Source organism: Macrobrachium rosenbergii, chromosome 9 (genome assembly GCF_040412425.1).
Source record: "Macrobrachium rosenbergii isolate ZJJX-2024 chromosome 9, ASM4041242v1, whole genome shotgun sequence".
Lineage (NCBI taxonomy): Eukaryota > Metazoa > Arthropoda > Malacostraca > Decapoda > Palaemonidae > Macrobrachium > Macrobrachium rosenbergii.
This window is the reverse complement of record NC_089749.1, coordinates 43793239-43820912: the sequence shown is the minus strand read 5'-3', so window position 1 is coordinate 43820912 and position 27674 is coordinate 43793239. Positions and strand designations below refer to the sequence as shown.

At 38.7% G+C, this 27674-nt stretch overlaps 2 protein-coding genes across 2 annotated transcripts in view; both read left to right on the top strand.

The window, feature by feature from the left end:
• The first annotated feature begins 1027 nt into the window (after positions 1–1027).
• On the top strand, positions 1028–23968 carry LOC136841964 (low-density lipoprotein receptor-like). Its single transcript, XM_067109371.1, has 8 exons — positions 1028–1279; positions 1774–1884; positions 2165–2284; positions 5019–5132; positions 6684–6773; positions 21782–21862; positions 22327–22516; positions 23746–23968. The coding sequence occupies exons 1-8, from the start codon at positions 1141–1143 to the stop codon at positions 23966–23968; spliced, it is 1068 nt and encodes a 355-aa protein (XP_066965472.1). The 5' UTR covers positions 1028–1140.
• A 1031-nt stretch (positions 23969–24999) lies between these two features.
• LOC136842111 (degenerin del-1-like) overlaps positions 25000–27674 on the top strand; it is a 13724-nt gene continuing 11049 nt past the window's right edge. Inside the window, exons 1-2 of the mRNA XM_067109488.1 lie at positions 25000–25093; positions 26819–26977. Of these exons, the coding sequence (XP_066965589.1) occupies positions 25076–25093; positions 26819–26977 (177 nt within the window). The 5' untranslated portion in view covers positions 25000–25075. The remainder of the gene's footprint in view (positions 25094–26818; positions 26978–27674) is intronic.

The following is a 27674-nucleotide window of genomic DNA, read 5'->3' as shown; positions in this document are numbered from 1 at the left end:
CAGCGCCTCCCTCGCCCCTTTGTTAATACTAATTAGAATAATGGTGATGGCATGCAGTAACGTTGAGTTGCCATTTATTGTATATCCTATACTCAACGTTCTCCACACGTCTAGAGCAACGGTGGCATGTCAGGTCCATTCATATTGTGTTTTCATGCACGGCTAAACATGTGAGTATTTTAATATTCTGCTGAAAGTGGATGCACAAACCTTTACTATGCTGGAGCAAGAAATGGAGTATACATTGCTTACGTTTTTTATGTGCAATGAATACGCTTATTTCCTTTGTGACATATCGTCATCATCACAATTTCAAGCTCATTTAGTTGTAGATGCATATACATATAATGTTTGTGTGTGGCTACAGCGATCATCACTACTTATGATGTATCTTCACCAGGCTCGAATAGCCTTTATTGCCTCTCTTTCAGACAGGTAGCCACACACACACACGTACACTGTATATATATATATATATATATATATATATATATATATATATATATATATATATATATATATATATATATATATATATGTATATGTATATGTATATGTATATGTATATATATATATATATATATATATATATATATATATATATATATATATATATATATATATATATATATATATATATATATATATATATATATATATATATATATTTTGCATGTGTGTCTGTCCGTGTTTTGTATTTGTTTGTGTTTGTGTGGAGGCCTTCGTAGCATATACAGCCATTTGTTATTTAGATTTTAAATATTGATATGTTAATTTCAGGATTTTTAAATTTAAAAATAAAAACTGTTTTATAAAATCAGTTTGATTGATTTTACGATGAATTTTATGGGAAATGTAACATTTACAAATGTAGTCGCTGAACCTTCTTAAAAAGTAACATTAATTTTTAAAACATCACCGCACTACAATTAAAAATGAATTCGAATTCCACAACAATAGGAATCTGGTTATTTCACTTTTCAGAATGGTATGCAAATTTGAAATCTTTAAAAACGTACCCCATTTTTATGTCCCGAAAATGATACGTAGATTTACAAACCTTCACTATCTTGCCATTAAAAATTTCGAAAATGTAACCCAGTTAAAAATAACCTTGATTTTCTTGTATGTCTTGAAAACATGGCAACAGATTACAGCTGGATTGAAAAGGATTGTCAGGAGGGCACCTACGAATGCGAGGATCGTTCGTGCATCCCACGAAGGTGGCGATGCAACGCTGTGTCAGACTGCTTCAATGATACGGATGAGCACGGCTGTGGTGAGGTCATCTTTCATGTCAGTTCAGTAACAATACTATTCCATATAGAAGCATTAGTGCATGTAAATGTACCTGTATTTGAGAATAATAATATGAACTTTTATCAGAAATTGGTGAACGTGTGTATCTTGACATTAAGAGGCAACTGTATTACATAGCAAGAGCCCATACTAGAACAGGTCAACTCCATCTAAACTATGAGCATGAAATGTTTGAATAGGCAGCTTTATCTTGTTGATATTAAAGTTATGAGCCCTCCCGACTTTTTTCTAAATTTTACTTAATGTCTAATCAATTTTGAAATGGCATTACGCTGATCTAACAGACACCATTATTATGTTTTGACACTGAGCAAAATTTCCTGTCAAAGCATGCCATATTTTAGAAAGATTTTGTTGGAAATATATCTTGTAGGAAGACTTGGAGCCTGCAGACATTTAAAGCTGGATTTCATGTGGAAGGACCCTGTGTTATACACCCTGTTCTCTTTTTAGACAACTGCCCGGAAGGCTTCTTCTTCTGTAGTGAAATGAAGTGCATTGAGGGTTACCGTGTTTGTGACGGCCAGATGGACTGTAACCACGGGGAGGACGAAAATAAATGTGGTAATTATATACGTTTTTTATTTTGTAGATACTTATTGCAGTGCAGATCTGATAATTTAAGCAATGCGTCCACAAAAATACATCCTCACTTGTACTGTACGAATAGATTTGCAGGAGCTGATCTTCACAAATATCAATCACTTTCTTTACAGGAGAAGAATGGATTTAGTCTTACCTTTATAAAAAACCTCAAAAACTAGACAGTTTGGCGTCGATGATCTTGCAAGTTGGGGTGCCATATGATATGCGAAAACCAATCATACCTTCCGATCTGTTTCAGAAGAGAAGAAAAATGATGCCTGCGAAGGCTTCCAGTGTCTATCGGGTCTCTGTCTCCATTCGACTTTCTTCTGTGACGGCATCTACGATTGCGATGAGGGAGAGGACGAACTCTTGTGTGGTAAAGGACATTTTTTTTGTGGGGAGGGGGGGTCAGTCAAGACGGGCATGGCCGACCCAACTCATTTTCAGGATTCTTGAGTCAATTTTTATCTTATCCACTTCTGAATGGTTTCGTCAGTTTTGTCTTTTTTATTTGATTTGTTTTTCAAATAGTCACATTTTGCACCAGCCGTGTTTTCTTGCTGTCATCTCATGACCATCATTGTGGTTTTGAACGGCCGTCTTGGCTTCTTTGCTTGGCTGTGGCCCTAACATCATTTATCTAAATTACATTGTGTCTCTACTAAGATAAGCGTGCCGTAATGAATTTTATATATATTTATTAATATATATACATTATATATATATATATATTCAAACATATGTAAGTATATATGTAAATATACTGTATATATATTATATATATATATATATATATATATATATATATATATAATTTATATTATATAAAATATATATATATAAATACACATATATTTGTGTATATATATATATATATATATACATATATATATATATATATATATATATAATATATATATACATATATATTATATATATATATATATATATATATATATATATATATATATATATATATATATATATATATATATATATATATATATATATATAAAACAACACAGGAAAAGATGAAACATGGTTTTAAATCCTGACCGCTATCGGCGTGCTAGCTAAGCCATCTTCAGAGGACTGATACAAAGTGGTAGAAAACAAGTGATTGCACCTGACAGATGTTTGTAGGCGGTGGCCTACTCTCATTAGCGACAGGTCAAATTTTGCAAATCGCCAAGGACCACCAGTTTCCCTTATCCCCGTTTTTATCAGTACCTTCCTTAAAATTAAACTCCTTGCTTATTTCTTTTGAGATTACTGTAATGGATAAAGTTTGTACATGCCACGACCAATGTTCTTGTTCTTGTTGAGACATATTTTTATGAAAGTAGACTCAGTGATGTTTCTTTCTTGTGCTTTATTAGAATAAACTATCTGTTTTTGCTCCTGCCCAGTTGGTTTCATAATTGTCTTCACGAACACGAAGAAAAATTCCACTATTAACCAGTGCGTTTCTTATATCTGTTACGTTGTTCTATTCTCTTTTCCAGTGTTTTTCCAGTTTGAGCAATATAAGAGTTATCACAGGAATTGCATGGAAACTGGTATACTGGTATACCCATCCTTTCGTATTGTCGGGCGAGTTCTTTGTTAGTGAATGTTTCATTGTTTTATTGTTCTTGAATGCTACATTAACTCCAAAATTTTTAAGTAGATGGGGGATATCTTTGAAATTAATATTATATGGCACTACAAGCAGTGTTTTGTTATAAATTTCTTTTTTGTTAACATTAAAGGAGTCTTTTATTTGCCGCTTTCACTCCATTGTCTAATACTGAGTCGGGATATTTCAGTATCTTACCTGTATTCCAAATCACATATATTTCACATCATCTTTGTGTTCAGGACTACATATACGTAATGCTCTTAAGAACATGGATGTGAACACCGATACCTGGACTTTATTGGTGTGATCAGAATAAAAATGAACTTAGGCAGAATTATTGGTGGGCTTTCTGTACACACTGTATGTATACCCATTCCTAGTTCTATGTATTATGTAATCCAAAATGGTAGGCAACCATCATTTTCCATTTCCATAATGAATTTTATTTATGGCACTAATTCATTTAATTATACTAAGAAGTAATTCACATTTTCATTACTTGGCCAAAAACACATGTCATCAACATACCAGAATCATACTATCTTGCGTGGATTGATGTGATTTTATGTTTTGATTTGGAAAAATCCCTTGCACTAATTACCGAACACTGGGGATAAAGGGTTACCAGGGTTACCTATGGCCACATTAAAATTTTGAGAGTAAGATTTCCCGCTGAATCCAAGTCTATATTCTTGTACACAATTTTAATGAATTCTAATAGTGCGCTTGGAAAATGGTATATCCAGTTGTCTGTTCTCAAGCATGTCCTCTAAAAACTCCAGCAGATCGTCAACAGGTACTTTTGTCAGTAACGAAGCCAAGTTAAAACTCACTAGCCTGGAGTCACTATTAATCATGACATTATTTAGTTTATTTATCAAGTCAACATTGTTCTTAATATTGGCATTGGAGATGGTACCAGCCAATCAAACTGGTAATTGGTCCAGCGGGAAAATTTGTTCAATGCGTTTTTATTGTTCCATGCACATACGGTAACGTTAGAGAGGTCACACACAGCTCCTCTTTAATTCTTCTAGAAGTTACAATTCACACTGTCAGTAGGATTTTAATTTAGTCCTTTGTTTGTATTTTGATCATTCAACAGATTTATTACTTTTTCCAAATACTCACTTTTAGTTAAAGTTACCAGCGCACCAGATTTGCCAGCTTTCGTCAGGTGTATATTTTCATCCTGTTTCTGTTCTTTCAGCAAGAACACGAACGTTACCCATGGCACGTATAAACTTGATCCGTTATTCTCAAAAGAAATATGCAGGGAGTTTGATTTTAAGGAAGGTACTTGAAAGACGGGAATAAGGGTAGGACCCTGCTTACAAATATCTGTCATTTACATACATATATATATACGTAAATACATACCTACATACTGTGTATGTATGTGGGTGAAGACAATCTGAGATAAACAAATTGTTAATTGCTTTCAAAATATCGCCCAAAATACTAAAATCTCATGTTTCTTTCATTGCAGTGACGAAAGACGAAATTACCCATGAGTTTCGACAGGCTTGTAGCCGGTATTACCCATCTTTACTCGAGATACACAATGAAACTATCGGTCGACGCAGCCAAGATTGTCCTTTAGGTAAGGATTGTGTGTCCTGTTCTTATTTCTTATTTCTTTCCAAAAAAGACTTACTTTCTCTTTCTATCACAGGATTCAATTTGAAAAGGCCTTTCTCTCTCTCTCTCTCTCTCTCTCTCTCTCTCTCTCTCTCTCTCTCTCTCTCTCTCTCACACACACACACACACACACACACACACACACACACACACACACACATAATTTCTGTATATTGTCACTATTAAGCCATATTTTCTAAAGAAAATCTTCGTATTGGATACATCTGCGCATAATGGCTGCAAACGCACCAGCACACATGTGCAATGATGTGCCACAGATACTCAGCTGTGAATCACAGCCTTCTTCTTACGGTTGTAGGGATTTTAAAAGGATCGTAACTAATCTAGTGCGTTTTTTGGATAATGTCCTCTGCTGTTTGGAATAATAAATGAATGTTGATATGTGGTTTGCGGTTAATGATGGGAAAAGTCTTCGTGTTATATCCTCTGACACGGATACCCTTTCCTTTTAATAGCATGATGACATAGCTTGAGGATGTTACTAAAGCAAAGAAAAGTTGTTCTGAGCGATGATTATGAGGAGAAAGTGCAAAGACTTGTGAAATGAATCTTCTGGCGTTTACGAGACAGGAGTCAAAGGGAGGGAATAACAGGAAAAGTAAGGTTATCATGGTCAGTGGAAGGCAGTAAGATAAAGGAGTTATTTAAGGAATTGGACGACTGGTACAGATGCCTGGGAGTAAATCATATTACGCAAGACGAGGAAAGAGGTTAATAGCAGAACAGATGAAACAGCGAAAGGTGGCATTATATACAAGATTTTGAGGTAAAGAAGTGTTCAAAGAAGCACAGTGAAGAGAGTATGGAGGTAACTAGAGTTGCTGAACGAAATGCTGAGAAGAAAGTTCGCTAAATATTATGAAACGGAAGGGGTTGAAAGGAGGAGATATGTAGGCCTGACTATAATGTGAAACTGTCACAATAGGTGCACAGACGAATCAGAAAGTCTTGACGCTGTTTCACGAGGTAAAGAGGACGAAATACGATAGGGTGGTAAGAAGGATTTGTAAATAAAGTCGTATGACAAGGGGAAGAGGATCGGATGGGGAAAGTGTGTGTGAGGGGGAGAGAGAAGGAAAGGATTTCTAAAATGTAATGATCAGATGGCGAGGCAGGAGAGTGAGAATGAAATGGCCATTTGTAGCCACGAAATTTCCTTTGCAGGGTTCATCATTAATTTTACAGTTAAAAAAGGAACAAATGAATGTATAAACTTTTGTTATTTTTACATCTGTGGAGGCACCTCATCTGTTTTACATTCTATATTATATATTCTATATGTATATATATATATATATATATATATATATATATATATATATATATATATATATATATATATATATATATATATCTATCTATCTATCTATCTATCTATCTATCTATCTATATATATATATATATATATATATATATATATATATATATATATATATATATATATATATAATGTAATATATATATAATGTAATATGTGATTCTTTTCCTTTAGATGATTATAACGAAACAGCATCCTGGAGTCCAATGTGCAGCAGTGAGGTATTTTGTGACAATTTTGGATGTTACGACTACGAATTGAAAAGTAAGTCTTTGACTCTCTTTTTCTTACTTTTTCATGTTTTATGTGTTTTCATATATTTGTTTCAAAGTCTGTTTCATATCGCAGTGAATGATTCCTTCCTTTTGTTGCATATTTTCTACTACTTAGTTTCGCCAGGGTGATATGCAGGGTCCTGAAAGTAAAATCGAATATTTCGGCTGTAGGTCATCTTTATCAGAACAAAACGCGTTTCGACGGTGCTTAGCACCGATACCATAAAAATGATACTACTGCTATTTATTATTATTATTATTATTATTATTATTATTATTATTATTATTATTATTATTATTATTATTATTATTATTATTATTATTTGTTGAATAAAATGGCTGCATTTTGCTAATTGATTTTATACTGAGTTTTCTCAATTCTTCTAATAATTCGCTTTTCCTGCACATCAGTATTAGTCAATAATTGTCCAATGTTCGTATTTCGATGGATGAAACAGCGTATTTCTTACATCTGTAAGAAACACGCTGTTTCATCCAACAAAATATGAACATTGGACAATTTTGACTAATACTGATGTGCCAGGAAAAGCGAATTATTAGAAGAACTGAGAAAAACTCAGTATAAGAATCAGTTCGCAAAATGGAGCCATTTTATTCAAACAAACTTGCCCCAAAGAGTGTCTCCTTCCTTCGTATATTATTATTATTATTATTATTATTATTATTATTATTATTATTATTATTATTATTATTATTATTATTATTATTATTATTATTAATCATACTTTTTATTTTCCGAGTATATTTTACTGTATACTGTATAATGGATGAAAATAACTATAAAATGTATTGAATATACTTAAATAACAAATAACAATAAGTAACAAAACACTGGAAATGGAAATTAAGACAGCAACAAAGAAGCAATGAACTTAAATAATTGATTAGAAAGGGAAGAAAGACCCCATGTCAAACTGGAAACAACATTGCTATGACACAGGCCTTCCACTCCACGGAATTTCCCTGGAATCCTCCACTCCACGGAATATCCATGGAATCCTCCACTCTACAGAATTTCCCTGGAATCCTCCACTCCACGGAATTTCCCTATAATCCTCCACTAAACGGAATTTCTCAGGATTCCTCCACTCCACGGAATTTCTCAGGAATCCTCCACTCCACGGAATATCCCAGGAATCCTCCACTCCACGGAATTTCTCACGAATCCTCCACAGAAGTTCCATGGAATCCTGCACACTCCACGGCATTTCCCTATAATCCTCCACTTCACAGAATTTCCCAGAAATCATCCACTCCACGGAATTTCCCTGGAATCCTCCAGTCCATGAAATTTCCCTGGGAGCTTCCACTCCACGGAATATCCATGGAATCCTGCACTCCACGGAATTTCCCTGGCATCCTCCACTCCACGGAATATCCCTGTAATCCCCCACTCCACGGAATATCCATGGAATCCTGCACTCCACGGAATTTCCCTGGCATCCTCCACTCCACGGAATATCCCTGTAATCCCCCACTCCAAGGAATTTCCCTGGAATCCTCCACTCCACAGAATATCCTTGTAATCCTCCACTCCACAGAATTTCCCTGGAAGCCTCCACTCCACAGATTTTTCCTGAAATATTCAAATCCACGGAATTTCCCCGGAAGCCGCCACTCCACAGAATTTCTCTGGAATCCTCCAATCCACGGAATTTCATTGGAATCCTCCACTCCACGGAATTTCCCAGGAATCCTCCACTCCACAGAATTGGCAATCCTCCACTCCACGGAATTTCCCTGGAATCCTCCACTCCATGGAATTTCCCTGGAATCCTCCACTCCAAGGACTATCGCTGGAATCCACTCCACGGAATTTCCCTGGAAACCTCCACTCCACAGAATATCCCTGGTATCATCCACTCCACGGAATTTCCTTGGAGTACTCCACTCCACAGAATTTCACTGGAATCCTCCACTCCACGGAATTTCCCAGGAATCCTGCACTCCACGGAATTTCCCTGGAATCCTCCACTCGACAGAATATCCCTGGAATCCTTCACTCCACGGAATTCCCCAGGAATCCTCCACTCCACGGAATTTCCCTGGAATCCTCCACTCCACAGAATTTCCATGGAATCCTCCATTTCACGGAATTTCCATGGAAGCCTCCACTCCACAGATTTTCCCTGGAATCCTCCACTCTACGGAATTTCTCTGCAATCCTCCACTCCACGGACTTTCCTTGAAATGCTCCACTCCATGGAATTTCCCTGGAATCCTCCACTCCACGGAATTTCCCTGGAATACTCCACTCCACCGAATATCCCTGGAATCCTCCACTCCACGGAATTTACCTGGAATCCTCCATTCCACGGAATTTCCCTATAATCTTCCACTCCACAGAATTTCCCTATAATCTTCCACTCCACGGAATTTCCCAGGAATCTTCCACTCCATGGAATTTCCCAGGAATCCTGCACTCCACGGAATTTCCATGGAATCCTCCACTCCACGGAATTTCCCTATAATCTTCCACACCACGGAATTTCCCAGGAATCCTACACTCCACGGAATTTCCCAGGAATCCTGTACTCCACGGAATTTTCCACGAATTATCCACTCCGCGGAATATCCATGGAATCGTCCACTCCACGGAATTTCAATGGAAGCTTCCACTCCACGGAATATCCATGGAATCCTCCACTCCAGGAATATCCGTGGAATCCTCCACTCCACGGAATTTCCATGGAATACTCCACTCCATGGAATTTCCCTGGAATCCTGCACTCCACACAATTTCCTTGGAATCCTCCACTCCACGGAATTTCCCTATAATCCTCCACTCCACAGAATTTCCCATGAATCCTCCACCCCACGGAATTTCCCAGGAATCCTCCACTCCACGGAATATCCATAGAATCCTCCAATCCACGGAATTTCCCTGGAATCCTCCACTCCACGGAATTTCCGTGGAATCCTCCACTCCAGGAATCTCCCTGGAAGCCTCCTCTCCATGGAATTTCCCAGGAATACTCCACTCTACGGAATTATCCTCCAGTACACGGAGTTTCCCTGGAATCCTCCACTCCACGGAATATCCCTATAATCCTACACTCCACGGAATATTCATGGAATCCCCCACTCCACTTAGTTTCCCAGGAATCCTCTACTCCACAGAATTTCCGTGGAATCATCTACTCCACGGAATTTCCCTGGAGTACTCCACTCCACGAAATTTTCCTAGAATCCTTCACTCCACAGAATTTCCCTGGAATCCCCCACTCTACAGAATATCCCTGGAATCTTCTACTCCACGGAATTTTCCTTAAATCCTCCACTCCATAGAATTTCCCTGGAATCCCTCACTCCATAGAATTTCCCTGGAATCCTCCACTCCACAGAATTTCCCTGGAATCCTCCACTGTGCGGAATTTCTCTCTAATCCTCCATTCGACGGAATTTCCCTGGAATCCACCACTCCACGGAATTTCCCTGTAATACTCCACTCCACGGAATATCCCTGGAATCCTCCAATCCACAGAATTTCCCTGGCATCATCCACTCCACGGAATTTCCTTATAATCTTCCACTCCACGGGATTTCCTTGGAATCCTCCACTACATGGAATTTCCCACGAATTCTCCACTCCACGAAATTTCCGAGGAATCCTCCACTCCACGGAATATCCATGGAATCCTCCACTCCATGGAATTTCCCTATAATCCTCCACTCCATGGAATTTCCCTGGAATCCTCCACTCCATGGAATTTCCTTGGAATCTTCCACTCCACGGAATTTCCCTGGAATCCTCCACTCTACGGAATTTCCCACGAATCCTCCACTCCACGGAATTTCCCTGGAATCCTCCACTCCTCGGAATACCCATGGAATCCTCCACTCCACCGAATTTCCTTGGAAGCCTCCACTCCACAGAACATCCATGGAATCCTCCACTCCCTGGAACTTCCCTATAATCCCCCTCTCCACGGAATTTCCCATGAATCCTCCACTCCATAGAATTTCCCACGAATCCTCCACTTCACGGAGTATCCATGGAATTCTCCACTCGCTGGAATTTTCCTTTGAAGCCTCCACTCCACGGATTATCCATGGAACCCTCCACTCCATGGAATTTAGATATAATCACCCACTCCACGGAATTTCCATGGAATCCTCCACTCCACAGAATTTCCCAGGAATCCTCCACTCCACAGAATTTCCCAGGAATCCTCCACTCGACGGAATATCCATGGAATCCTCCACTTCACGGAATTTCCCTGGAAGCCTCAACTTCACGGAATATCCATGGAATCCTCCACTCCACAGAATTTCACTAGAATCCTCCACTCCACAGAATATCCATTGAATCCTGCATTCCACGGAATTTCCCGATAATCCTCCACTCCACGGAATTTCTATGGAATCCTCCACTCCACAGAATTTCCCAGGAATCCTCCACTCCACGGAATTTCCCTGGAATCCTCCACTCCACGGAATTTCGCATGAATCCTCCACTCCACGGAATTTCCCTGGAATCCTCTACTCCACAGAATAACCATGGAATCCTCCACTCCACGGAATTTCAGACGAATCTTCCACTCCACGGAGTTTCCGAGGAATCCTCTACTCCACTGAATATCCATGGAATCCTGCACTCCACGGAATTTCCCAGGAATCCCCCACTCCACTGAATATCCATGGAATCCTCCACTCCACCGAATTTCCTTGGAAGCCTCCACTCCACGGAATATCCATGGAATCCTCCACTCCCCGGAAATTCCCTATAATCCCCCGCTCCACGGAATTTCCCATGAATCCTCCACTCCGTAGAATTTCCCACGAATCCTCCACTTCACGGAGTATCCATGGAATTCTCCACTCGCTGGAATTTCATTTGAAGCCTCCACTCCACGGATTATCCATGGAATCCTCCACTCCATGGAATTTAGATATAATCACAAACTCCACGGAATTTCCATGGAATCCTCCACTCCACAGAATTTCCCAGGAATCCTCCACTCCACAGAATTTCCCAGGAATCCTCCACTCGACGGAATATCCATGGAATCCTCCACTTCACGGAATTTCCCTGGAAGCCTCAACTTCACGGAATATCCATGGAATCCTCCACTCCACAGAATTTCACTAGAATCCTCCACTCCACAGAATATCCATTGAATCCTGCACTCCACGGAATTTCACTGGAATCCTCCATTCCACGGAATTTCTATGGAATCCTCCACTCCACGGAATTTCCCGATAATCCTCCACCCCACGGAATTTCCCAGGAATCCTCCACTCCACAGAATTTCCCAGGAATCCTCCACTCCACGGAATTTCTCTGGAATCCTCCACTCCACGGAATTTCGCATGAATCATCCACTCCACGGAATTTCCCTGGAATCCTCCACTCCACAAAATAACCATGGAATCCTCCACTCCACGGAATTTCCCACGAATCTTCCACTCCACGGAGTTTCCGAGGAATCTTCTACTCCACGGAATATCCATGGAATCCTGCACTCCACGGAATTTCCCAGGAATCCTCCACTCCACTGAATATCCATGGAATCCTCCACTCCACCGAATTTCCCTGGAATCCTGCACTACAGGGAATTTCCATGGAATCCTCCACTCCACGGAATTTCCCTATAATCCTCCACTCCACGGAATTTCCCTGAAATCTTCCACTCCTCGCAATTTCCCTGGAAGCCTCCACTCCTTCGAATTTCCCAGGAATCCTCCACTCCACGGAATTTACCACGAATCCTGCACTCCACTTCACGGAATTCCCCTGGAATCCTCCACTCCACGGAATATCTCTGGAATCCTCCACTCCACGAAATTTCCCTATAATCCTACACTCCACGCAATATCCATGGAATCCCCCACTCCACGGAATTTCCCTGGAATCCTCCACTACACAGAATTCCGTGGAATCTTCCACTCCACGGAATTTTCCTGGAATCCTCCACTCCACGGAATTTCCCAAGAATCCTCCACTCCACAGAATTTCCCTATAATCCTCCACTCCACAGAATATCCCTGGAATCCTCCACTCCACGGTATTTCCCTGGAACCCTCCACTCTACAGAATTTCTCTGGAATCCCCACTCCATGGAATTTCCCAGGAAGCCTCCACTCCACAGAATTTCCCTGGAATCCTCCACTCTACGGATATTATCGGAAGTCTTCCACTTCACGGAATTTCCCATGAATCCACCACCCCACGGAATTTCCCTGTAATACACCACTCCACGGAAAATCCCTGGAATCCTCCACTCCACAGAATTTCCCTGTCATCACCCACTCCATGGAATTTCCTTATAATCCTCCACTCCACGGACTTTCCCTGAAATCCACCACTGCACGGAATTTCCATTGAATCCTCCACTCCACGGAATATCCATGGAAGCCTCCACTCCACGGAATTTCCCAGGAATCCTCCACTCCACAGAATTTCCCAGGAATCCTCCACTCCACCGAATTTCTATGGAGTCCTCCACTCCACGGAATTTCCCTGGAATCCTCCACTCCCCGGAATTTCCCAGGAATCCTCCACTCCGCGGAATTTCCCACAAGTCCTCCACTTCACGGAATATCCATGGAATACTCCACTCCACGGAATTTCACTGGAATCCTCCACTCCACGGAATATCCATGGAATTCTACACTCCACGGAATTTCACTGGAATCCTCCACTCCACGGAATTTCCATGGAATCTTCCACTCCACGGAATTTCACTATAATCCTTCACACCACTCAATTTCTCAGGAATCCTCGGACCACTCTACGGAATTTCCCATGAATCCTCCACTCCACCGAATTTCCCACGAATCCTCCACTCCACAGAATATCCATGGAATCTTCCACTCCACGGAATATCCATGGAATCCTCCACTCCACGAAATTTCCCAGGAAACCTCCACTCCATGGAATATCCATGGAATCCTCCACTCCACGGAATTTCCATGGAATCCTCCACTACACGGAATTTCCTTATAATCCTCCTCTCTACGGAATTTCCCTGGAAATATTGGCTATTAAAACCAATATTTGCGTCTCTGAGCCAAGAGTCATTGATGGTGCAACCAACCATCAGACCAAAAGTGGAATGTGACCTCCCATGATTTTATAGGTTCATACCATAAGAACTTGGGTCTGGATTCCGTTAATTGAGAAAAGTGCCATTCATCTACAACCATTCTTAATAGTTTAAGTGGGATCCATCCACCCAAGGTCCCTCTGCACGGGTGTTTGAAGTAGAAGAATAGCATAGCAGAGAGCATTTAATGTATACTAATATCGTGCATATTTCACAATAAACGCGCGGTCAACATCGCCGGTGAAGCTGCAAGTGGATTATATAATATATATATATATATATATATATATATATATATATATATATATATATATATATATATATATATATATATTTATACAAATTAGAGGATATTTAACAAGCTATATATTTTCGGTGTTCATCCCTTAATAGAGGCTGCCTGACAGTGGTTCTCGAAGCTTCCAAGAGAGTAATAAGAAAAGAGCTTGTTTTCCACGTAAATGCTGGAGCAATGGCATGGCTAGGCTGTTCACTCATTGATACCATAAAAGAATGCTGGCCACATTTAAGGAAGTAGATAAGAAAAATAAATTTATGTGATGTCATTAAGAAGCAATTACATTCGCTAGATATTTGTGTGATTACATGGCATCAACTCTCTCTCTCTCTCTCTCTCTCTCTCTCTCTCTCTCTCTCTCTCTCTCTCTTGTCTTGAAAAAATGGGTTGTGGACAATGAATGTGATGTTGTAGCAATTGCATCGATATTTATTTTCAGTCACTGTAGCGACAGTATCAATTGATGAAATGGAAGTTCCGCAGTAGCTTCTAAAGATTTTGGACTTATAAGCAGAATCGTTAACGAAGCTATGCATGGTTTGATTAGACAGTTCACCGTCCCTACCCTCGCAACAACTTCTTCCAACCTTTCACCGTCCACCTCCGTCTCCTGTGTCAGTCTCAGGAGCCAAACGACACTTCATGATGATATTACTCTACGTAATTTCCCTCCTCTAAAGCATTTTATATAATCCTGAGAAAAACACTTATAAACCCGTTTTTCACGTTGCAGATTGTTCACACATTTTTTTTACCAATGTATTTTAGTTTTTATGAAATAACGTAGGTAAATACAGTATATGTTAACTGGTAAGGAGACGTCTGCACCTATCAGCTAATAGTATTACTACTTAACTACATAAACAAAAGCGGCGTTGCCATTTACAATGTCTCGCGAACTCAAGGGGTAAAAGGAATCATTTCCCCGACTGTACCAAACTGTCCTACTAAGCATTTCAAGCCCGTTGTCGCATAGGTTTTCTTGAATATCTTTTCATATATCAGATGTATCTTCTTGGTATGTTGGCACAGCATGTTTTAGAACCTCCGGTAATTTTGGTCAATATAATGAAGTACTAGAATTGATTGATTAAGGCAATATTCCTAGTTAACTTAAAATATAAGATTCATAGAATAATTTATAAAATATTCCTAATTAACTTAATTAATTCTTAGATTAACATAAGTCACTAGTTATAATTAAATTCTTAGAGAGTTTAAATAGCTTGTCTAATCCTTCGGGCCAGCCCAAGGAGAGTTGATACTAACTCAGTGGTCTGGTTAAACTAACGTTAAAAAAAAAAAAAAAAAAAAAAATACTCTTGAACTTTTTCAACTTCCTCAACATTCGTTGTAGATATCCAAACACCTGTCCTTGGCTTAGCTAAAGAGTCAGAAAAGAATCCGCTCCCACTCGCTTCTTTTGCTCTGTCTCAAACTTATGAATGGAAGAGTGTACTACGATGCGGCTTTTTGCGTTTTACCTATCTAAATTAGTGCATACATTAAAGTTCATCTGTATTTCATTGTTTCGAGAGATAACCTCACGGTTCATTTACAGTAAATAGATACAGGTGAGTGGACCGACAGAAAATTATCAGCTATGGCAAAGATGTTGCGGTATTGTCGTCGTGGATGCCGCAGTGCATTTGCATTGCGGCTGTTTGCTGCATATAATGCAGAGAAGGTACTGTAGCAATGGGCCAAGAATTTCTCTGAAAAGCTACTTGATAATCTCTTTAAGGGTTCCCTTTAACATACATGCACCGGAACATGATTTGAATGATTTTAAAATCCTTTGATCAAATTGACAATTATAGCATTCTGTGGAAGGATTTTGATTGTTGAACCCGTCAGGCCTATTTAGACGCTTGCAGCTCGCTGCGTAGGTTTATATTTCAGTGATAAGGAATCAAATATACCTGTCTTCATTTTTAGCTGTACTACTTAATACCTCTAGAAGCTTGTTGATGGGTATTTCCAAAATAAAATAAAATAAATTATATGTTCAGTGACTTGATGGAATTGGAAATTTTGCATATATTGCACGTACTTTTTTGGCTATATAAATCATAATGTATATAGTGGTGTTAAAAAGATGACTATAATCTCTTTCATTTTTTCTCCTTTTCATATCCACATCTGCAGTATCTCATAATCAAAACTGTCCACAACCACCACATTCTCTTGGTAATAAATAAAAACATGCAAGATACATAAAAACATAAAAATGCCTATATGAAAGATACTGACTAGGAAATGGTTATTGTCGGTAATTCAAAACGTAAAAAGCCATATCGTAGTACTGTACACTCTTCCATTCATAAGTTTGAGAAAGAGAGAGAAGGAGTGGAAGGAGCTTCTTTCCTAACTTTTTAGCTAAGCCAAGGACAGGTGTTCGGATATCTACAACGAATGTTGAGGAAATTGAAAAAAATCAAGAGTAAATTGCCTTAATCAACGAATTCTGGTACTTCATTATATTGCCGAAAATTACCGGAGGGTCTTAAACATGCTGTGCCAAAATACCAAGGAAGATATGCTGATATATGGAAAGATATTCAAGAAAACCTATGCGACGACGGGTTTGAAATGCTTAGTAGTACCGAATTGTTCTAGCGCCGTATAATGTTAAGGTTTCTTCCCGAGATCAATTCTCTGGAAATATTGTTTGTTTGAGCATTTATTCTCTTCAAAGTCTATATGTTAAATACTGTTGTCAACATTGTTGTCGCCATATTGATAACAAAAGGGCTAATTATTATTATTATTATTATTATTATTATTATTATTGTTAGGTATTTATGTTTATAACTACCTATAACCAGAGGTTATATTTGTGTTTACAGATACTTACTACTCATTAAGCATAACTACCCTGTTAACTATTTTGTCTTCTTTTAAACTGTATATCATTATAAGTTAGTCTTAAAAATAAAGTCATTCAGGAAGGATCTATCTGAGTTTTGTGTCCATCCAAATATACTTCAATGGCGACGAGGAACTGACTCACGAAAGGGAAAATTAAGGATGGCGCATTTGGGTAATATAGCAGCATATGACAAATCCGAGGACTTTGAAGATTATGTCGAAAGGTTTGATCAGTTCTGCTTAGCAAATGACATAACAGAGGAAAATAAGAAACGGGCAGTTTTCTTGAGCGCCGTTGGCGCTCCTACATATGGACTTCTGAAAACATTGCTTGCCCTAATAAGCCCTCATCAAGGACTTATCGAGAACTTACTGAGCTTTTGAAAAATCACCTCCACCCAAAACCCATCCTGATAGCTGAACGTTTCAAGTTTTACAATAGGAAACAACGTCCAGGAGAATCCATCACTGAGTATGCAACGGAGCAACGGAAATTGGCGGAAACATGTCAGTTTGGTGCTTTTCAAGAGGAAGTTTTAAGAGACTTGTTTGTTATTGGATTGGCCAACCGCTCGGCACAGAGGAAACTATTAAGAAACAGGAGCTTGACTTAAAGAAAGCATTTTCGATTGCGCTAAGTCAGGAAATGGCGGATGAAAACGTCACGAAGATTCAGGGTCAAACTCAGGAGGTAAAAAAAGTTGTTGGGCCAGCTTCTCTCCTTGAGTGTTACCGTTGCGGGAAGACAAACCATAAGGCTGATGTTTGTTTCCATAAGGATACTGAGTGTAATGGGTGTCATAAAAGGACACCTTCGTAGAATGTGCCGAATGGAAAATCATACCACGGTCAATCGAAATTGGAAATATGGAAGACAAGGAAGGAAACGATCGACGATCAACATGGCAGAGGAGGAGACTAGCGGCTCGGAAGAAGAAACTACAGAGTGCAAACTACAGGATGAATTGGTGCATACAATGAAATACTGTGTTAAGAAAATGAAAGCAAGACATAATAAGGTTCCAGAGATAATAGTGAAAGTTAAATTAAATGGGATACCAATTGATATGGAATTGGACACGGGAGCTTCTGTGTCACTGATAAGTGAAGAGTTCTACGCTAAACATCTGAAAAATACAGTACTTCAATCCAGCGATATTGTGCTGAAAACCATGACGGGAAAAAAATAGAAGCCGTCGGGATATGCTACGTAACTATGGAAGTTCATGGACACAGAGTGGAGGAAGTGCCATTGTATGTGGTACAGGGAATGGACCTGCCTTATTCGGTAGGGACTGGCTGCATTTTTGCGAAATTTGACTGGAAAAAGTTAGCTGTAAATCATCTGCATTCTGGTATTCTGAAAACCTCAAAGTTAGAAGAACTGTTAAGGAAATATGGTGATGTCTTTGATGGTGAACTGGGTACAGCCAAGAATATAAAGGCTCATATTCGTGTAAGAAAGGATGCAAAACCAATCTTTTATAAAGCGAGGGCAGTTCCTTATGCAATCAGGGAAGCTGTGAATGCAGAACTTAAAAGACTAGAATTGGAAGGAATTATTGAAAAAGTTGACTATAGTGAGTGGGCGGCACCGATAGTGCCAGTTTCAAAAGACAATGGTTCTATTAGGATCTGTGGTGACTTCAAGGTCACCATAAATCGTTATGTGGAAAACCCTGAACATCCAATGCCAAATCCAGATGAACTATACCAGCGACTGAACGGTGGAAAAACTTTCTCAAAGTTGGATTTATCGCAAGCTTATCAGCAAGTGGAATTAGATGAGGAATCTAGGAAATATGTCACGATTAACACACCACTTGGTTTGTACAGATATACACGTTTACCATATGGTGTCTCAGCAGCACCACAACTTTTTCAGTCTTTAATGGATAAAGTTCTGCAAGGAGTACCTTGTGGATGCAACATAGATGATATTAGTCTTACTGGGAGAACCGAAGCTGAACATTTATACAATCTTGAAAGGGTACTTGAGCGGTTGCACATCAATGGGTTGAAATGTAATTTGTCGAAATGTGAATTTTGAAGCCCTCCTTGAAATATTTGAGTTTCATTGTGGATGAAGAGGGTATCCATATGACGGAGGATGCCATTGCAGCAGTCACGGAGGCACCAAGGCCAGAATCAAGGTCTGAAATGCAATCCTTCCTGGGGCTGGTAAACCATTACCGTCGCTATGTGCCAAATCTCTCATCAGTCGCAGCGCCTCTCACGGAATTACTGCATAAAGACAGAAAATGGCATTGGTCAGTAGAGTGTGAAAGAGCTTTTTCCGAGATTAAAGAAATGCTGACCACTGAAACAGGAGTATTAGTGCACTATGATTTGAGTAAACCTGTGACGTTGGCAGTAGATGCATCACCCAAAGGACTTGGAGCAGTGCTTTCCCATATCACCAGTAACGGAGAGAGACCAATTGCTTATGCATCAAGAATGTTAACACCCACTGAACGTAACTATTCCCAAATTGAGCGTGAGGGTTTGGCAATCATCTTTGGACTACGGAAGTTTCATCAATATTTATATGGTCGTAAATTCACCCTTATTACAGATAACAAACCACTGTCATATATTCTGGGACCCAGGAAGGGTATTCCAGTCCTTGCAGCTGCAAGAATACAACGCTGGGCTATACAGTTAGCAGCTTATGATTATGACATTGAATTACGTCGTTCAAGTGACAATGGAAATGCTGATGCACTCTCACGGTTGCCTTTACCAGATTGTGACTCAATGCATCAGATAAGCTTGTAAACTGGACACAAGAAGCAACTGCATTTAACATGCATCAGGTGAACTCTCTTCCTGTAACTGCAAAATCTGTTGCAAGGGAAACTTTGCATGATGCTGTACTGGCTAGAGCTTTATATTATACAAGAAATGGATGGCCAGACTCTGAGGACATAGCACAGGAACTGAAACCCTTCCATAGCCGTCAGCGTGAGTTTTCAATTGAAGAGGATGTCTTCTATGGGGTGCCAGGGTGGTAATACCGTCGAGATATAGGATTCAAATTTTAGAAGAGCTACATGGTGGTCATCCGGGGATTGTTAGGATGAAAGGATTAGCTCGCTTGCATGTGTGGTGGCCGAATATCGATCAAGATATTGAAAACACTGTGCAAAGGTGCTCTGCCTGTCAGGCTACTCAGCCAATGCCGACTCGTGCTGAGGGTAATCCGTGGAAGTGGCCTTCTGGTCCGTGGAAAAGAGTACATGTTGATTTCGCAGGACCCTTCCTGGGACAAATGTACCTCATTATGATTGACGCATATTCAAAATGGCCAGAAGTACACCCAATGAAATCAGTTACAACTATGAATACCATTGAGATCATGCGGCGGGTATTTGCTCAGCATGGGGTTTGTGTAGAGCTCGTGTCTGATAATGGAAGACAGTTTGTGGCTGAGGAATTTAAAGAGTTCATGACCCAAAATGGTGTAAAGCATATACTGATACCCGCTTATCACCCAAGCAGTAATGGGCAGGCCGAAAATACAGTAAGAACATTCAAACAAGGAATGAAGAGGGCGATGAGAACATTGCAATCGTGTAATACATCTTTAAATACCAAGTTGTGTCAATTTCTACTGACTTACCGAACTACACCTCACTGTACAACAAAGCGCACGCCTGCAGAGCTCATGGGTCGGCAGTTACGCACTCGCCTTGATTTACTACACCCAGATGCATCGCAGCGAATTGAAAGAAAAGCCTCAGAGAACGAGAAACCAATGAGGGAACTCGATATAGGGGACGTGGTACTGGTTCGGGATTATCGTCAAAATACCAAGAAGGGCATATGGACTCGAGGAGTTGTGGTTCTTAAATTGGGTCCATGCACATACAATGTACAAGTGGACGGTAACTTAGTATGGAAGAGGCATATTGATCAAATGAGACTGATCTCCAATGATTCTCAAGATAACAAAATGAACTTTTAGCACGTGATTTTTCAGAGTTGGTCAGCTATCCAGACCCGCCATTACCAAAAGAGTTCATAAATACTCGTGAAGAGTTAGGCGATGCAGTTGCAGGTGCAGAGAAGAATGAAATCCCAAATGTAGAAGAAAAGGAGGCGGCAGCTGCAGAAAAAATATCGGGAAATGAAAATGGTAAAACTTCTGATGACTCACCTGATAGATCGATATCTGAATTACCAAAACTTCGAAGGTCTACCAGACAAAGTAGACCACCTGACTATTTTAGAATGTAAAATGATTAATAGTATTATGTATGTTTTTGTATTATTTATTCAAAGCTATGCCACCATTTAATTATTGATTGCTTTATCCTTTTATTTGCTTTAATCTTTCATTCTTTTCCCGAGGGGAAAAGGTGTTAGGTATTTATGTTTATAACTACCTATTACCAGAGGTTATATTTGTGTTTACAGATACTTACTACTCATTAAGCATAACTACCCTGTTAACTATTTTGTCTTCTTTTAAACTGTATATCATTATAAGTTAGTCTTAAAAATAAAGTCATTCAGGAAGGATCTATCTTGAGTTTTGTGTCCATCCAAATATACTTCAATTATTATTATTATTATTGCTATTGCTATTGTAATTTGATTGTAGTTATCATTGTAATGTTTATTATTGCCACTGTTCTTATCAGTATAATGTAATTTTTATTATTGTCGCAGTACTTATCAGTATAATGGCAACTCACGCCGATAGTGGTCATTATTATTAGTTTATACCATCTAGCCGTGATTCATTTCTTCCAGAATACTTAGAATTCAGGAGCAAAGAATACGATGCCATATGCGCATATTGCACGGGAGATTTCAACTGCTGGAAGAAAGATTGTAAGTAGACTGTATGTGTTTGTGTTTGCCACATAAGGAATCAGCTGAGAATACGGTGACAGTATAGAGTGACATCTAAATATTTTCATTGTAAAAGCATATGGCTTTGTTTAGTTTTTAGTTTCATTTTCATTCATTCATCACCACAACCAATGACCTATTTGGTCCAAGTGCTTGGCCTCTGGCCTAGACCTGGTATTTCACAATAAGCTGTAGGTCCCGTTGCTAAGTAACCAATTGGTTCTTAGCCACGTAAAATAAGTCTAATCCTTCGGGCCAGCCCTAGGAGAGCTGTTAATCAGCTCAGTGGTCTGGTAAAACTAAGGTATACTTAACTTTTCACTCAAGCCCTTCGGGCCAGCCCTAAGAAAGCTGATAGCTCAGTGGTCTGGTTAAACTATTTTGATAATAAAATAAATAATACAGCTAAATATAATAATGATTACGAGTCTTCGTTCTTACAGGGGTCGACTCCTGGAAACAGAGTTCCCTGGACCAGTACCAGTTAGACTGGATTCTCAAGAAAAAGCAGTCTGATTTTAGGGACATCACCAGTCTTTACGAACCGACCACCGAGGTCCTTGAGGATGCTTCTATACCGAAGAAGGACTTCATTTTCTCCTGCAATTTCGATGGGAAAGCCTGCAGCGATAAGTTAGTGAATGAAATATTGTTATCTAACTCTGTTTGCAGTTTTTTTTTTGGTTGTGCGTCTCTTCAGCTAAAGATTGGTAATATTCTTGAGTGCAAAGTAAAAGAATCACTACTGGAAGGAGGGTTCTGAAAAAGGGCTACAGAGCTTGAAGGCCAACAGGATATGCTGTGCTTGTATATCTGTGGAACTCTTTAATTCTCAGGTATGGTTATTATTTATTATATTGTTATATTATTAATTTACCAAGTGATTCCATTGACATGAAAATTACCAAAATCCTTCAAATTGCTTACAAAGATGTCACACACACGGTCACACACCACACACACACACACATATATATATATATATGTGTGTGTGTGTGTATAAATAAAATTATACATATATATATTATATATATATTGTATATTGTTATGTTCTGAGGGGCCTGCACCTACACCTCAGAACACAAGCAATAAATGTAATTAAAAGTATGATTTACCTTCTTATTACATCTATTCAAAGAAAATGGGAAGGTCGCCTTTCAAACCAGTCGGCTATAATCAATTTATTTATTTACAGATTTGAAACTAGAATTAATATAGACAGGCTGGCAGTTCAGCAATCGAGGCACCTGCAATGTGCGTTAAAGTTCTAAAACTAAAGGTAACAAATAAAGAAATCTGAATAGGCTGCAGCCCTACAAGTAGTTGGACACGAATCTTATAAAACACTTCAAGTGAGACTGGCTGAGAAAATTATTTTACAGCTGCACAATATTAATGCTTGAGGGACCTTAACACGTGGCCCTTGTGGACTGTTGATCGCAGAAGTCAGTTGCATGTGGCAAGATGTAATTGAGTCTTCTAAGGCAATTGTTTCACAAGGGCAGGGGCAGAACAAAAAGAGCCAGACAAAAAGATTCTGGAAAAGAATTCCAGGCTAGCATTCATTTACACAAAGACTTTCTCTCACATGAAATTAATTATTCACGATGGAGGGAATTATTAATTAATATTTAATTAGCACATGGTAACACTATGGTGGGAATGCTCTAATTGTTATCATAGAGCAAACTTAATTCAGGCTTGGACCAAGTCACGAGGGAAAATGTGCGTGCTAGGATGTGGGAACAAAGGAACTTGGTTTAGGAGAATGAAAATTTAGAAATACTGAAAACTTAGAGAAATTCAGGAATAGGAAAAGAACATTGGCGCTACTTGCAACTTCAGGACGTACCTTATTGTAGCCTATGTGTGCATGGAGCTAGCTTGCTAAAGATGGATTTGGGCCGCTCTCTTAGAAGTTCTGACACGTGGGCAGGTCTGGGGAGGACGGAAAGCACCAGACTTAGTGCAGTTAAAAGTGAAGCGACCTTGCACTTCGGTGTCAGAGAAAGGAATGAGAGCGAGTCAGGTCATGGCGTCATCCCCTTGATTCTCGCGGCAGGCACAGGACAGCAGTACATCTGAAAATAGCAAATAACAGCCAGCACAAAGGTTGCTGGGAAGTAGGTCTTATAGTTAAGACTAACTAAGGGTCAGCCTAGCGGTCCATTTACTATCATGACCTGTCCTTGTGCCCTAATGGCTTTCTGTCCCCTCTAGTGGGGATCTCCTCCAGTGGAGACGAATATCTAAATATGTAATAATATATATATATATATATATATATATATATATATATATATATATATATATATATATATATATATATATATATATATATATATATATATATATATATATATTCATTCACGAAATTCACACAAAAATGTTATTTGATATCGAATTCACTAATACCCTGGGAATAGCTTGCTCAAAAAAAAAAAATATATATATAATTAATAAGTGCCTCTCTCCCGGACAGGATTCAAGCCTGGGCCTTTGATTTAGATTTTGACTTTGACCATTCGTTCCAAGATAACCGAATGGTCAAAGTCAACTGTCTATAATTGTGTTTAAAACAAAGGTCCAAGTTCGAATCCTGACTGTTGCCGATTCGATATTACAATCGTGGCTTAATATTTGTGAATATGAAAAAATCGTGTTTATAAATGACTAATGCACACACACACACACACACATATATATGTGTGTGTTTGTGTAAACTGAATAAGCATATTCTCATATAAAATAAATATTGCTCCTGTCCGAATCTTGACAATTTCATCAGTAACGGACTGTACAGCTTTCATTAGTGTGTGAGTAGTTAGAATAATTGGCAAATTTATGACTTGACTGCTTAACGGTCAAGTTTTCATAGTCAATTTGGAGTTGAATATATTAAAACCCTTTACATTATGAAAAGAACCACACAAGATATATGTTACTCCAAATGTTACTTATTGTAAATGTATCTAGTTTTAACATTGCATCCTGAACACCATTTTGGCCGTGGCTACCCATGGTATTGTAGGTATGCAATTGCTTCTGATCTGTTCAGTTCGTTCTCACTGGAAACTTACGACAACTTTTACCTCCATTTCCTGTGGCAGAGATTTCTATGCATGGATTGACCGCAAATATGGAAAATGCTACACATTCAATTACTTCAAGACTAAGAGTATCAAAACATTGATGGAAGCAGGGCCAACCGTAAGTGAATATCAAGTTATTTATGTATTCATCATTGATTTTGTGTGGCTTGTATACTTAACCCAGCACTGTAGGCATTTCTTAAGGTTCTTTGCAGCGTCCCTTCGGCCCCTAACTACAACCCCTGTCATCCCGTTTACTGTACCTCCGTTCATCTCTTTCTTCATTCTTACTTTCCACCCTCTCGTAACAATTGTTTCATTGTGCAACTGTGAGGTTTTCCTCCAGTTACACCTTTCAAACTTTTTACTACCACTTTCCGTTTCAGCGGTGAAATGACCTCATGGGTCCTACTAGCGCTTGGCCCCTGGCCTAAATTTTATATTCTAATTCCATTTGTATGCACGTACAGATAAGCCGGAATTTACACATAGTATTAAGTCTGCTTACTAATCTTCGCGTATCTTCCAGTTCATACACACGCTTGAATAAATGGATATAGAGATAGAATTTATACATATACTATGTGCATTTCGTACCCTGATTAGGTATTCTTTTCTGGATTAGAAAACACTCACGGAATTTAGTGTGAAATAACTGGGAAAAACACTTGATTCCTTGAAGGTAGAAATTTGTAATCAAAACTCTTGGTAGGTAGCCATGAAACATTACTGCAGTTTCGGATGACAGTCTGCACATATTTGTTTCAATTAGGCAAATTGATCGAATTTTATGCCAGTATGAGATTATAACTAACCGTTAACCTCGTAGTCTGTAATAGCTTAGCTGATGATTGATAACATCACCAATAATATTCAAGTTTATGTAATGTGGGTCGAACTTGATTTTCCCTTCTGTGATAATAATCTTCGCTCGTCAGTGATCTCTATATCGGTGATAATCCAGCAAGTCCTTGATCTCTTCTTTGCTGATGTGGTCAGCAGTCTTTTAACTTGGCCAAAGGTCTCTCCATCTGTGTTATTCTAACTCTTCTGTTGATTCTTATTCGCTTCCTCGGGTCTTAATGATTTCTCTAACTGTGATATCATTCCCTGGTAGGCAGCAGTTATCACTCCGTGCTGTATAGGATACTTTAGCTTTTATGCCATCGCTTCATTTGTAACGGTATCGTTTACGTTTTCCTTATCTGTATTGCTTTATTCATGGTCTGCCCATCTACGATATTTAAGCACACTGCATCAGTTATCTCTCTCTCTCTCTCTCTCTCTCTCTCTCTTTGAGAAGAAAAGATGTTCCATGGTGCTCTTGTTCGAAAATGATCTCTCCATGATAACTAGCGGCTTCACTCTCCTTGTGGGGTGGTTTACCTCATCAGGATCCACAGCTGTGTTATTCTCATTCAACAATAATCTCTCCATGTATAATACTTTGAACTCTTTAATTATCTCTCTGATGTAAGCGTCTACATCTTTAGTTATTTATCCTTGCGTGCATGTAACTCGTCTGTGTACTCTTCATTTGTGTACATCTCGTCAGCTAGCTCTCCCTTTATAAATGTCTAACTTATTTGCTATCTCTTTAAAGTAACTCCTGAACAACGCCCAAATACTTATTATCTTTGTTTTAAGCGTCAAAACTTTTAGTTATCTCTAATTTAGTAAGTATGTAATTCTTACTTTCCTCTCTTTTGGTTAGAATCTTAATCACTAATATCTCTGGTTTTAAACGTCAATATTGTTCGTTAACTAATCTCTCTCTCTCTCTCTCTCTCTCTCTCTCTCTCTCTCTCTCTCTCTCTCTCTCTCTCTCTCTCTCTCGCTCCAGCATAACCTGCAAGTGGACGTCAACTTGTTCAACGGGTTGTTCATAGTCTCGCCAGCCCAGGGGCTTCGAGTTATCATCCACAGCCCCCGAAGGCTTCCGTTTCCCGACGAGGAGGGATTCAACGTGGGCAACGAAATCATCTCCGTCAGCGTGTCCAGGGTACTGTATGTCATTATGTTAGCTGGACGATTATTTTCCTGTCTTTTGGCAACTGGCAACCCATACTTATGATTTGATGTAATCCCTTGGAAATGTGGATGATAAGACTAATTACTATTGTTACTAATGAAAAGATTATTAGTCAACAAAGAAAACACAAAACTAAGGAGGTGAAATTAAATGTTCTAAATATAGCTGAAACATTACTGGCCACTCATATATAAAAAAATTAATATTATAAAACAAAGAACACGTACTGAGGGATAGGATAATTTATTATTGACACTATAATAGTCAAGTGTGTTAATTAAGTTACATATTAAGTTACATATGTATATATTCACATGTGGGAAAAAAACAGTCCATGCGTACTTGCAGCCACACGTAACTTTATATTCTCACATATTATATTGCAATATACATTATGAATATCACAAAAGGTTGCATTTAAATATATATACATACGTATATATATATACTGTATATATACAAATATAAATATATATATATGTAAATATATACATACATATACACACATATATATATATACTGTATATATACAAATATAAATATAAATATATATATATATATATATATATATATATATATATATATATATATATATATATATATATGTATATATGTAAATATATATATATATATATATATATTTATTGTTACGTGTGAGGGTCTTGGT

Coding starts and splice junctions, on each gene's coding strand:
- LOC136841964 (XM_067109371.1), top strand. CDS start 1,141: ATGGCAACAGATTACAGCTGGATTGAAAAGGATTGTCAGGAGGGCACC. Junction 1,280..1,773: donor TACGGATGAGCACGGCTGTG/GTGAGGTCATCT, acceptor TTCTCTTTTTAG/ACAACTGCCCGGAAGGCTTC. Junction 6,774..21,781: donor TTACGACTACGAATTGAAAA/GTAAGTCTTTGA, acceptor CATTTCTTCCAG/AATACTTAGAATTCAGGAGC.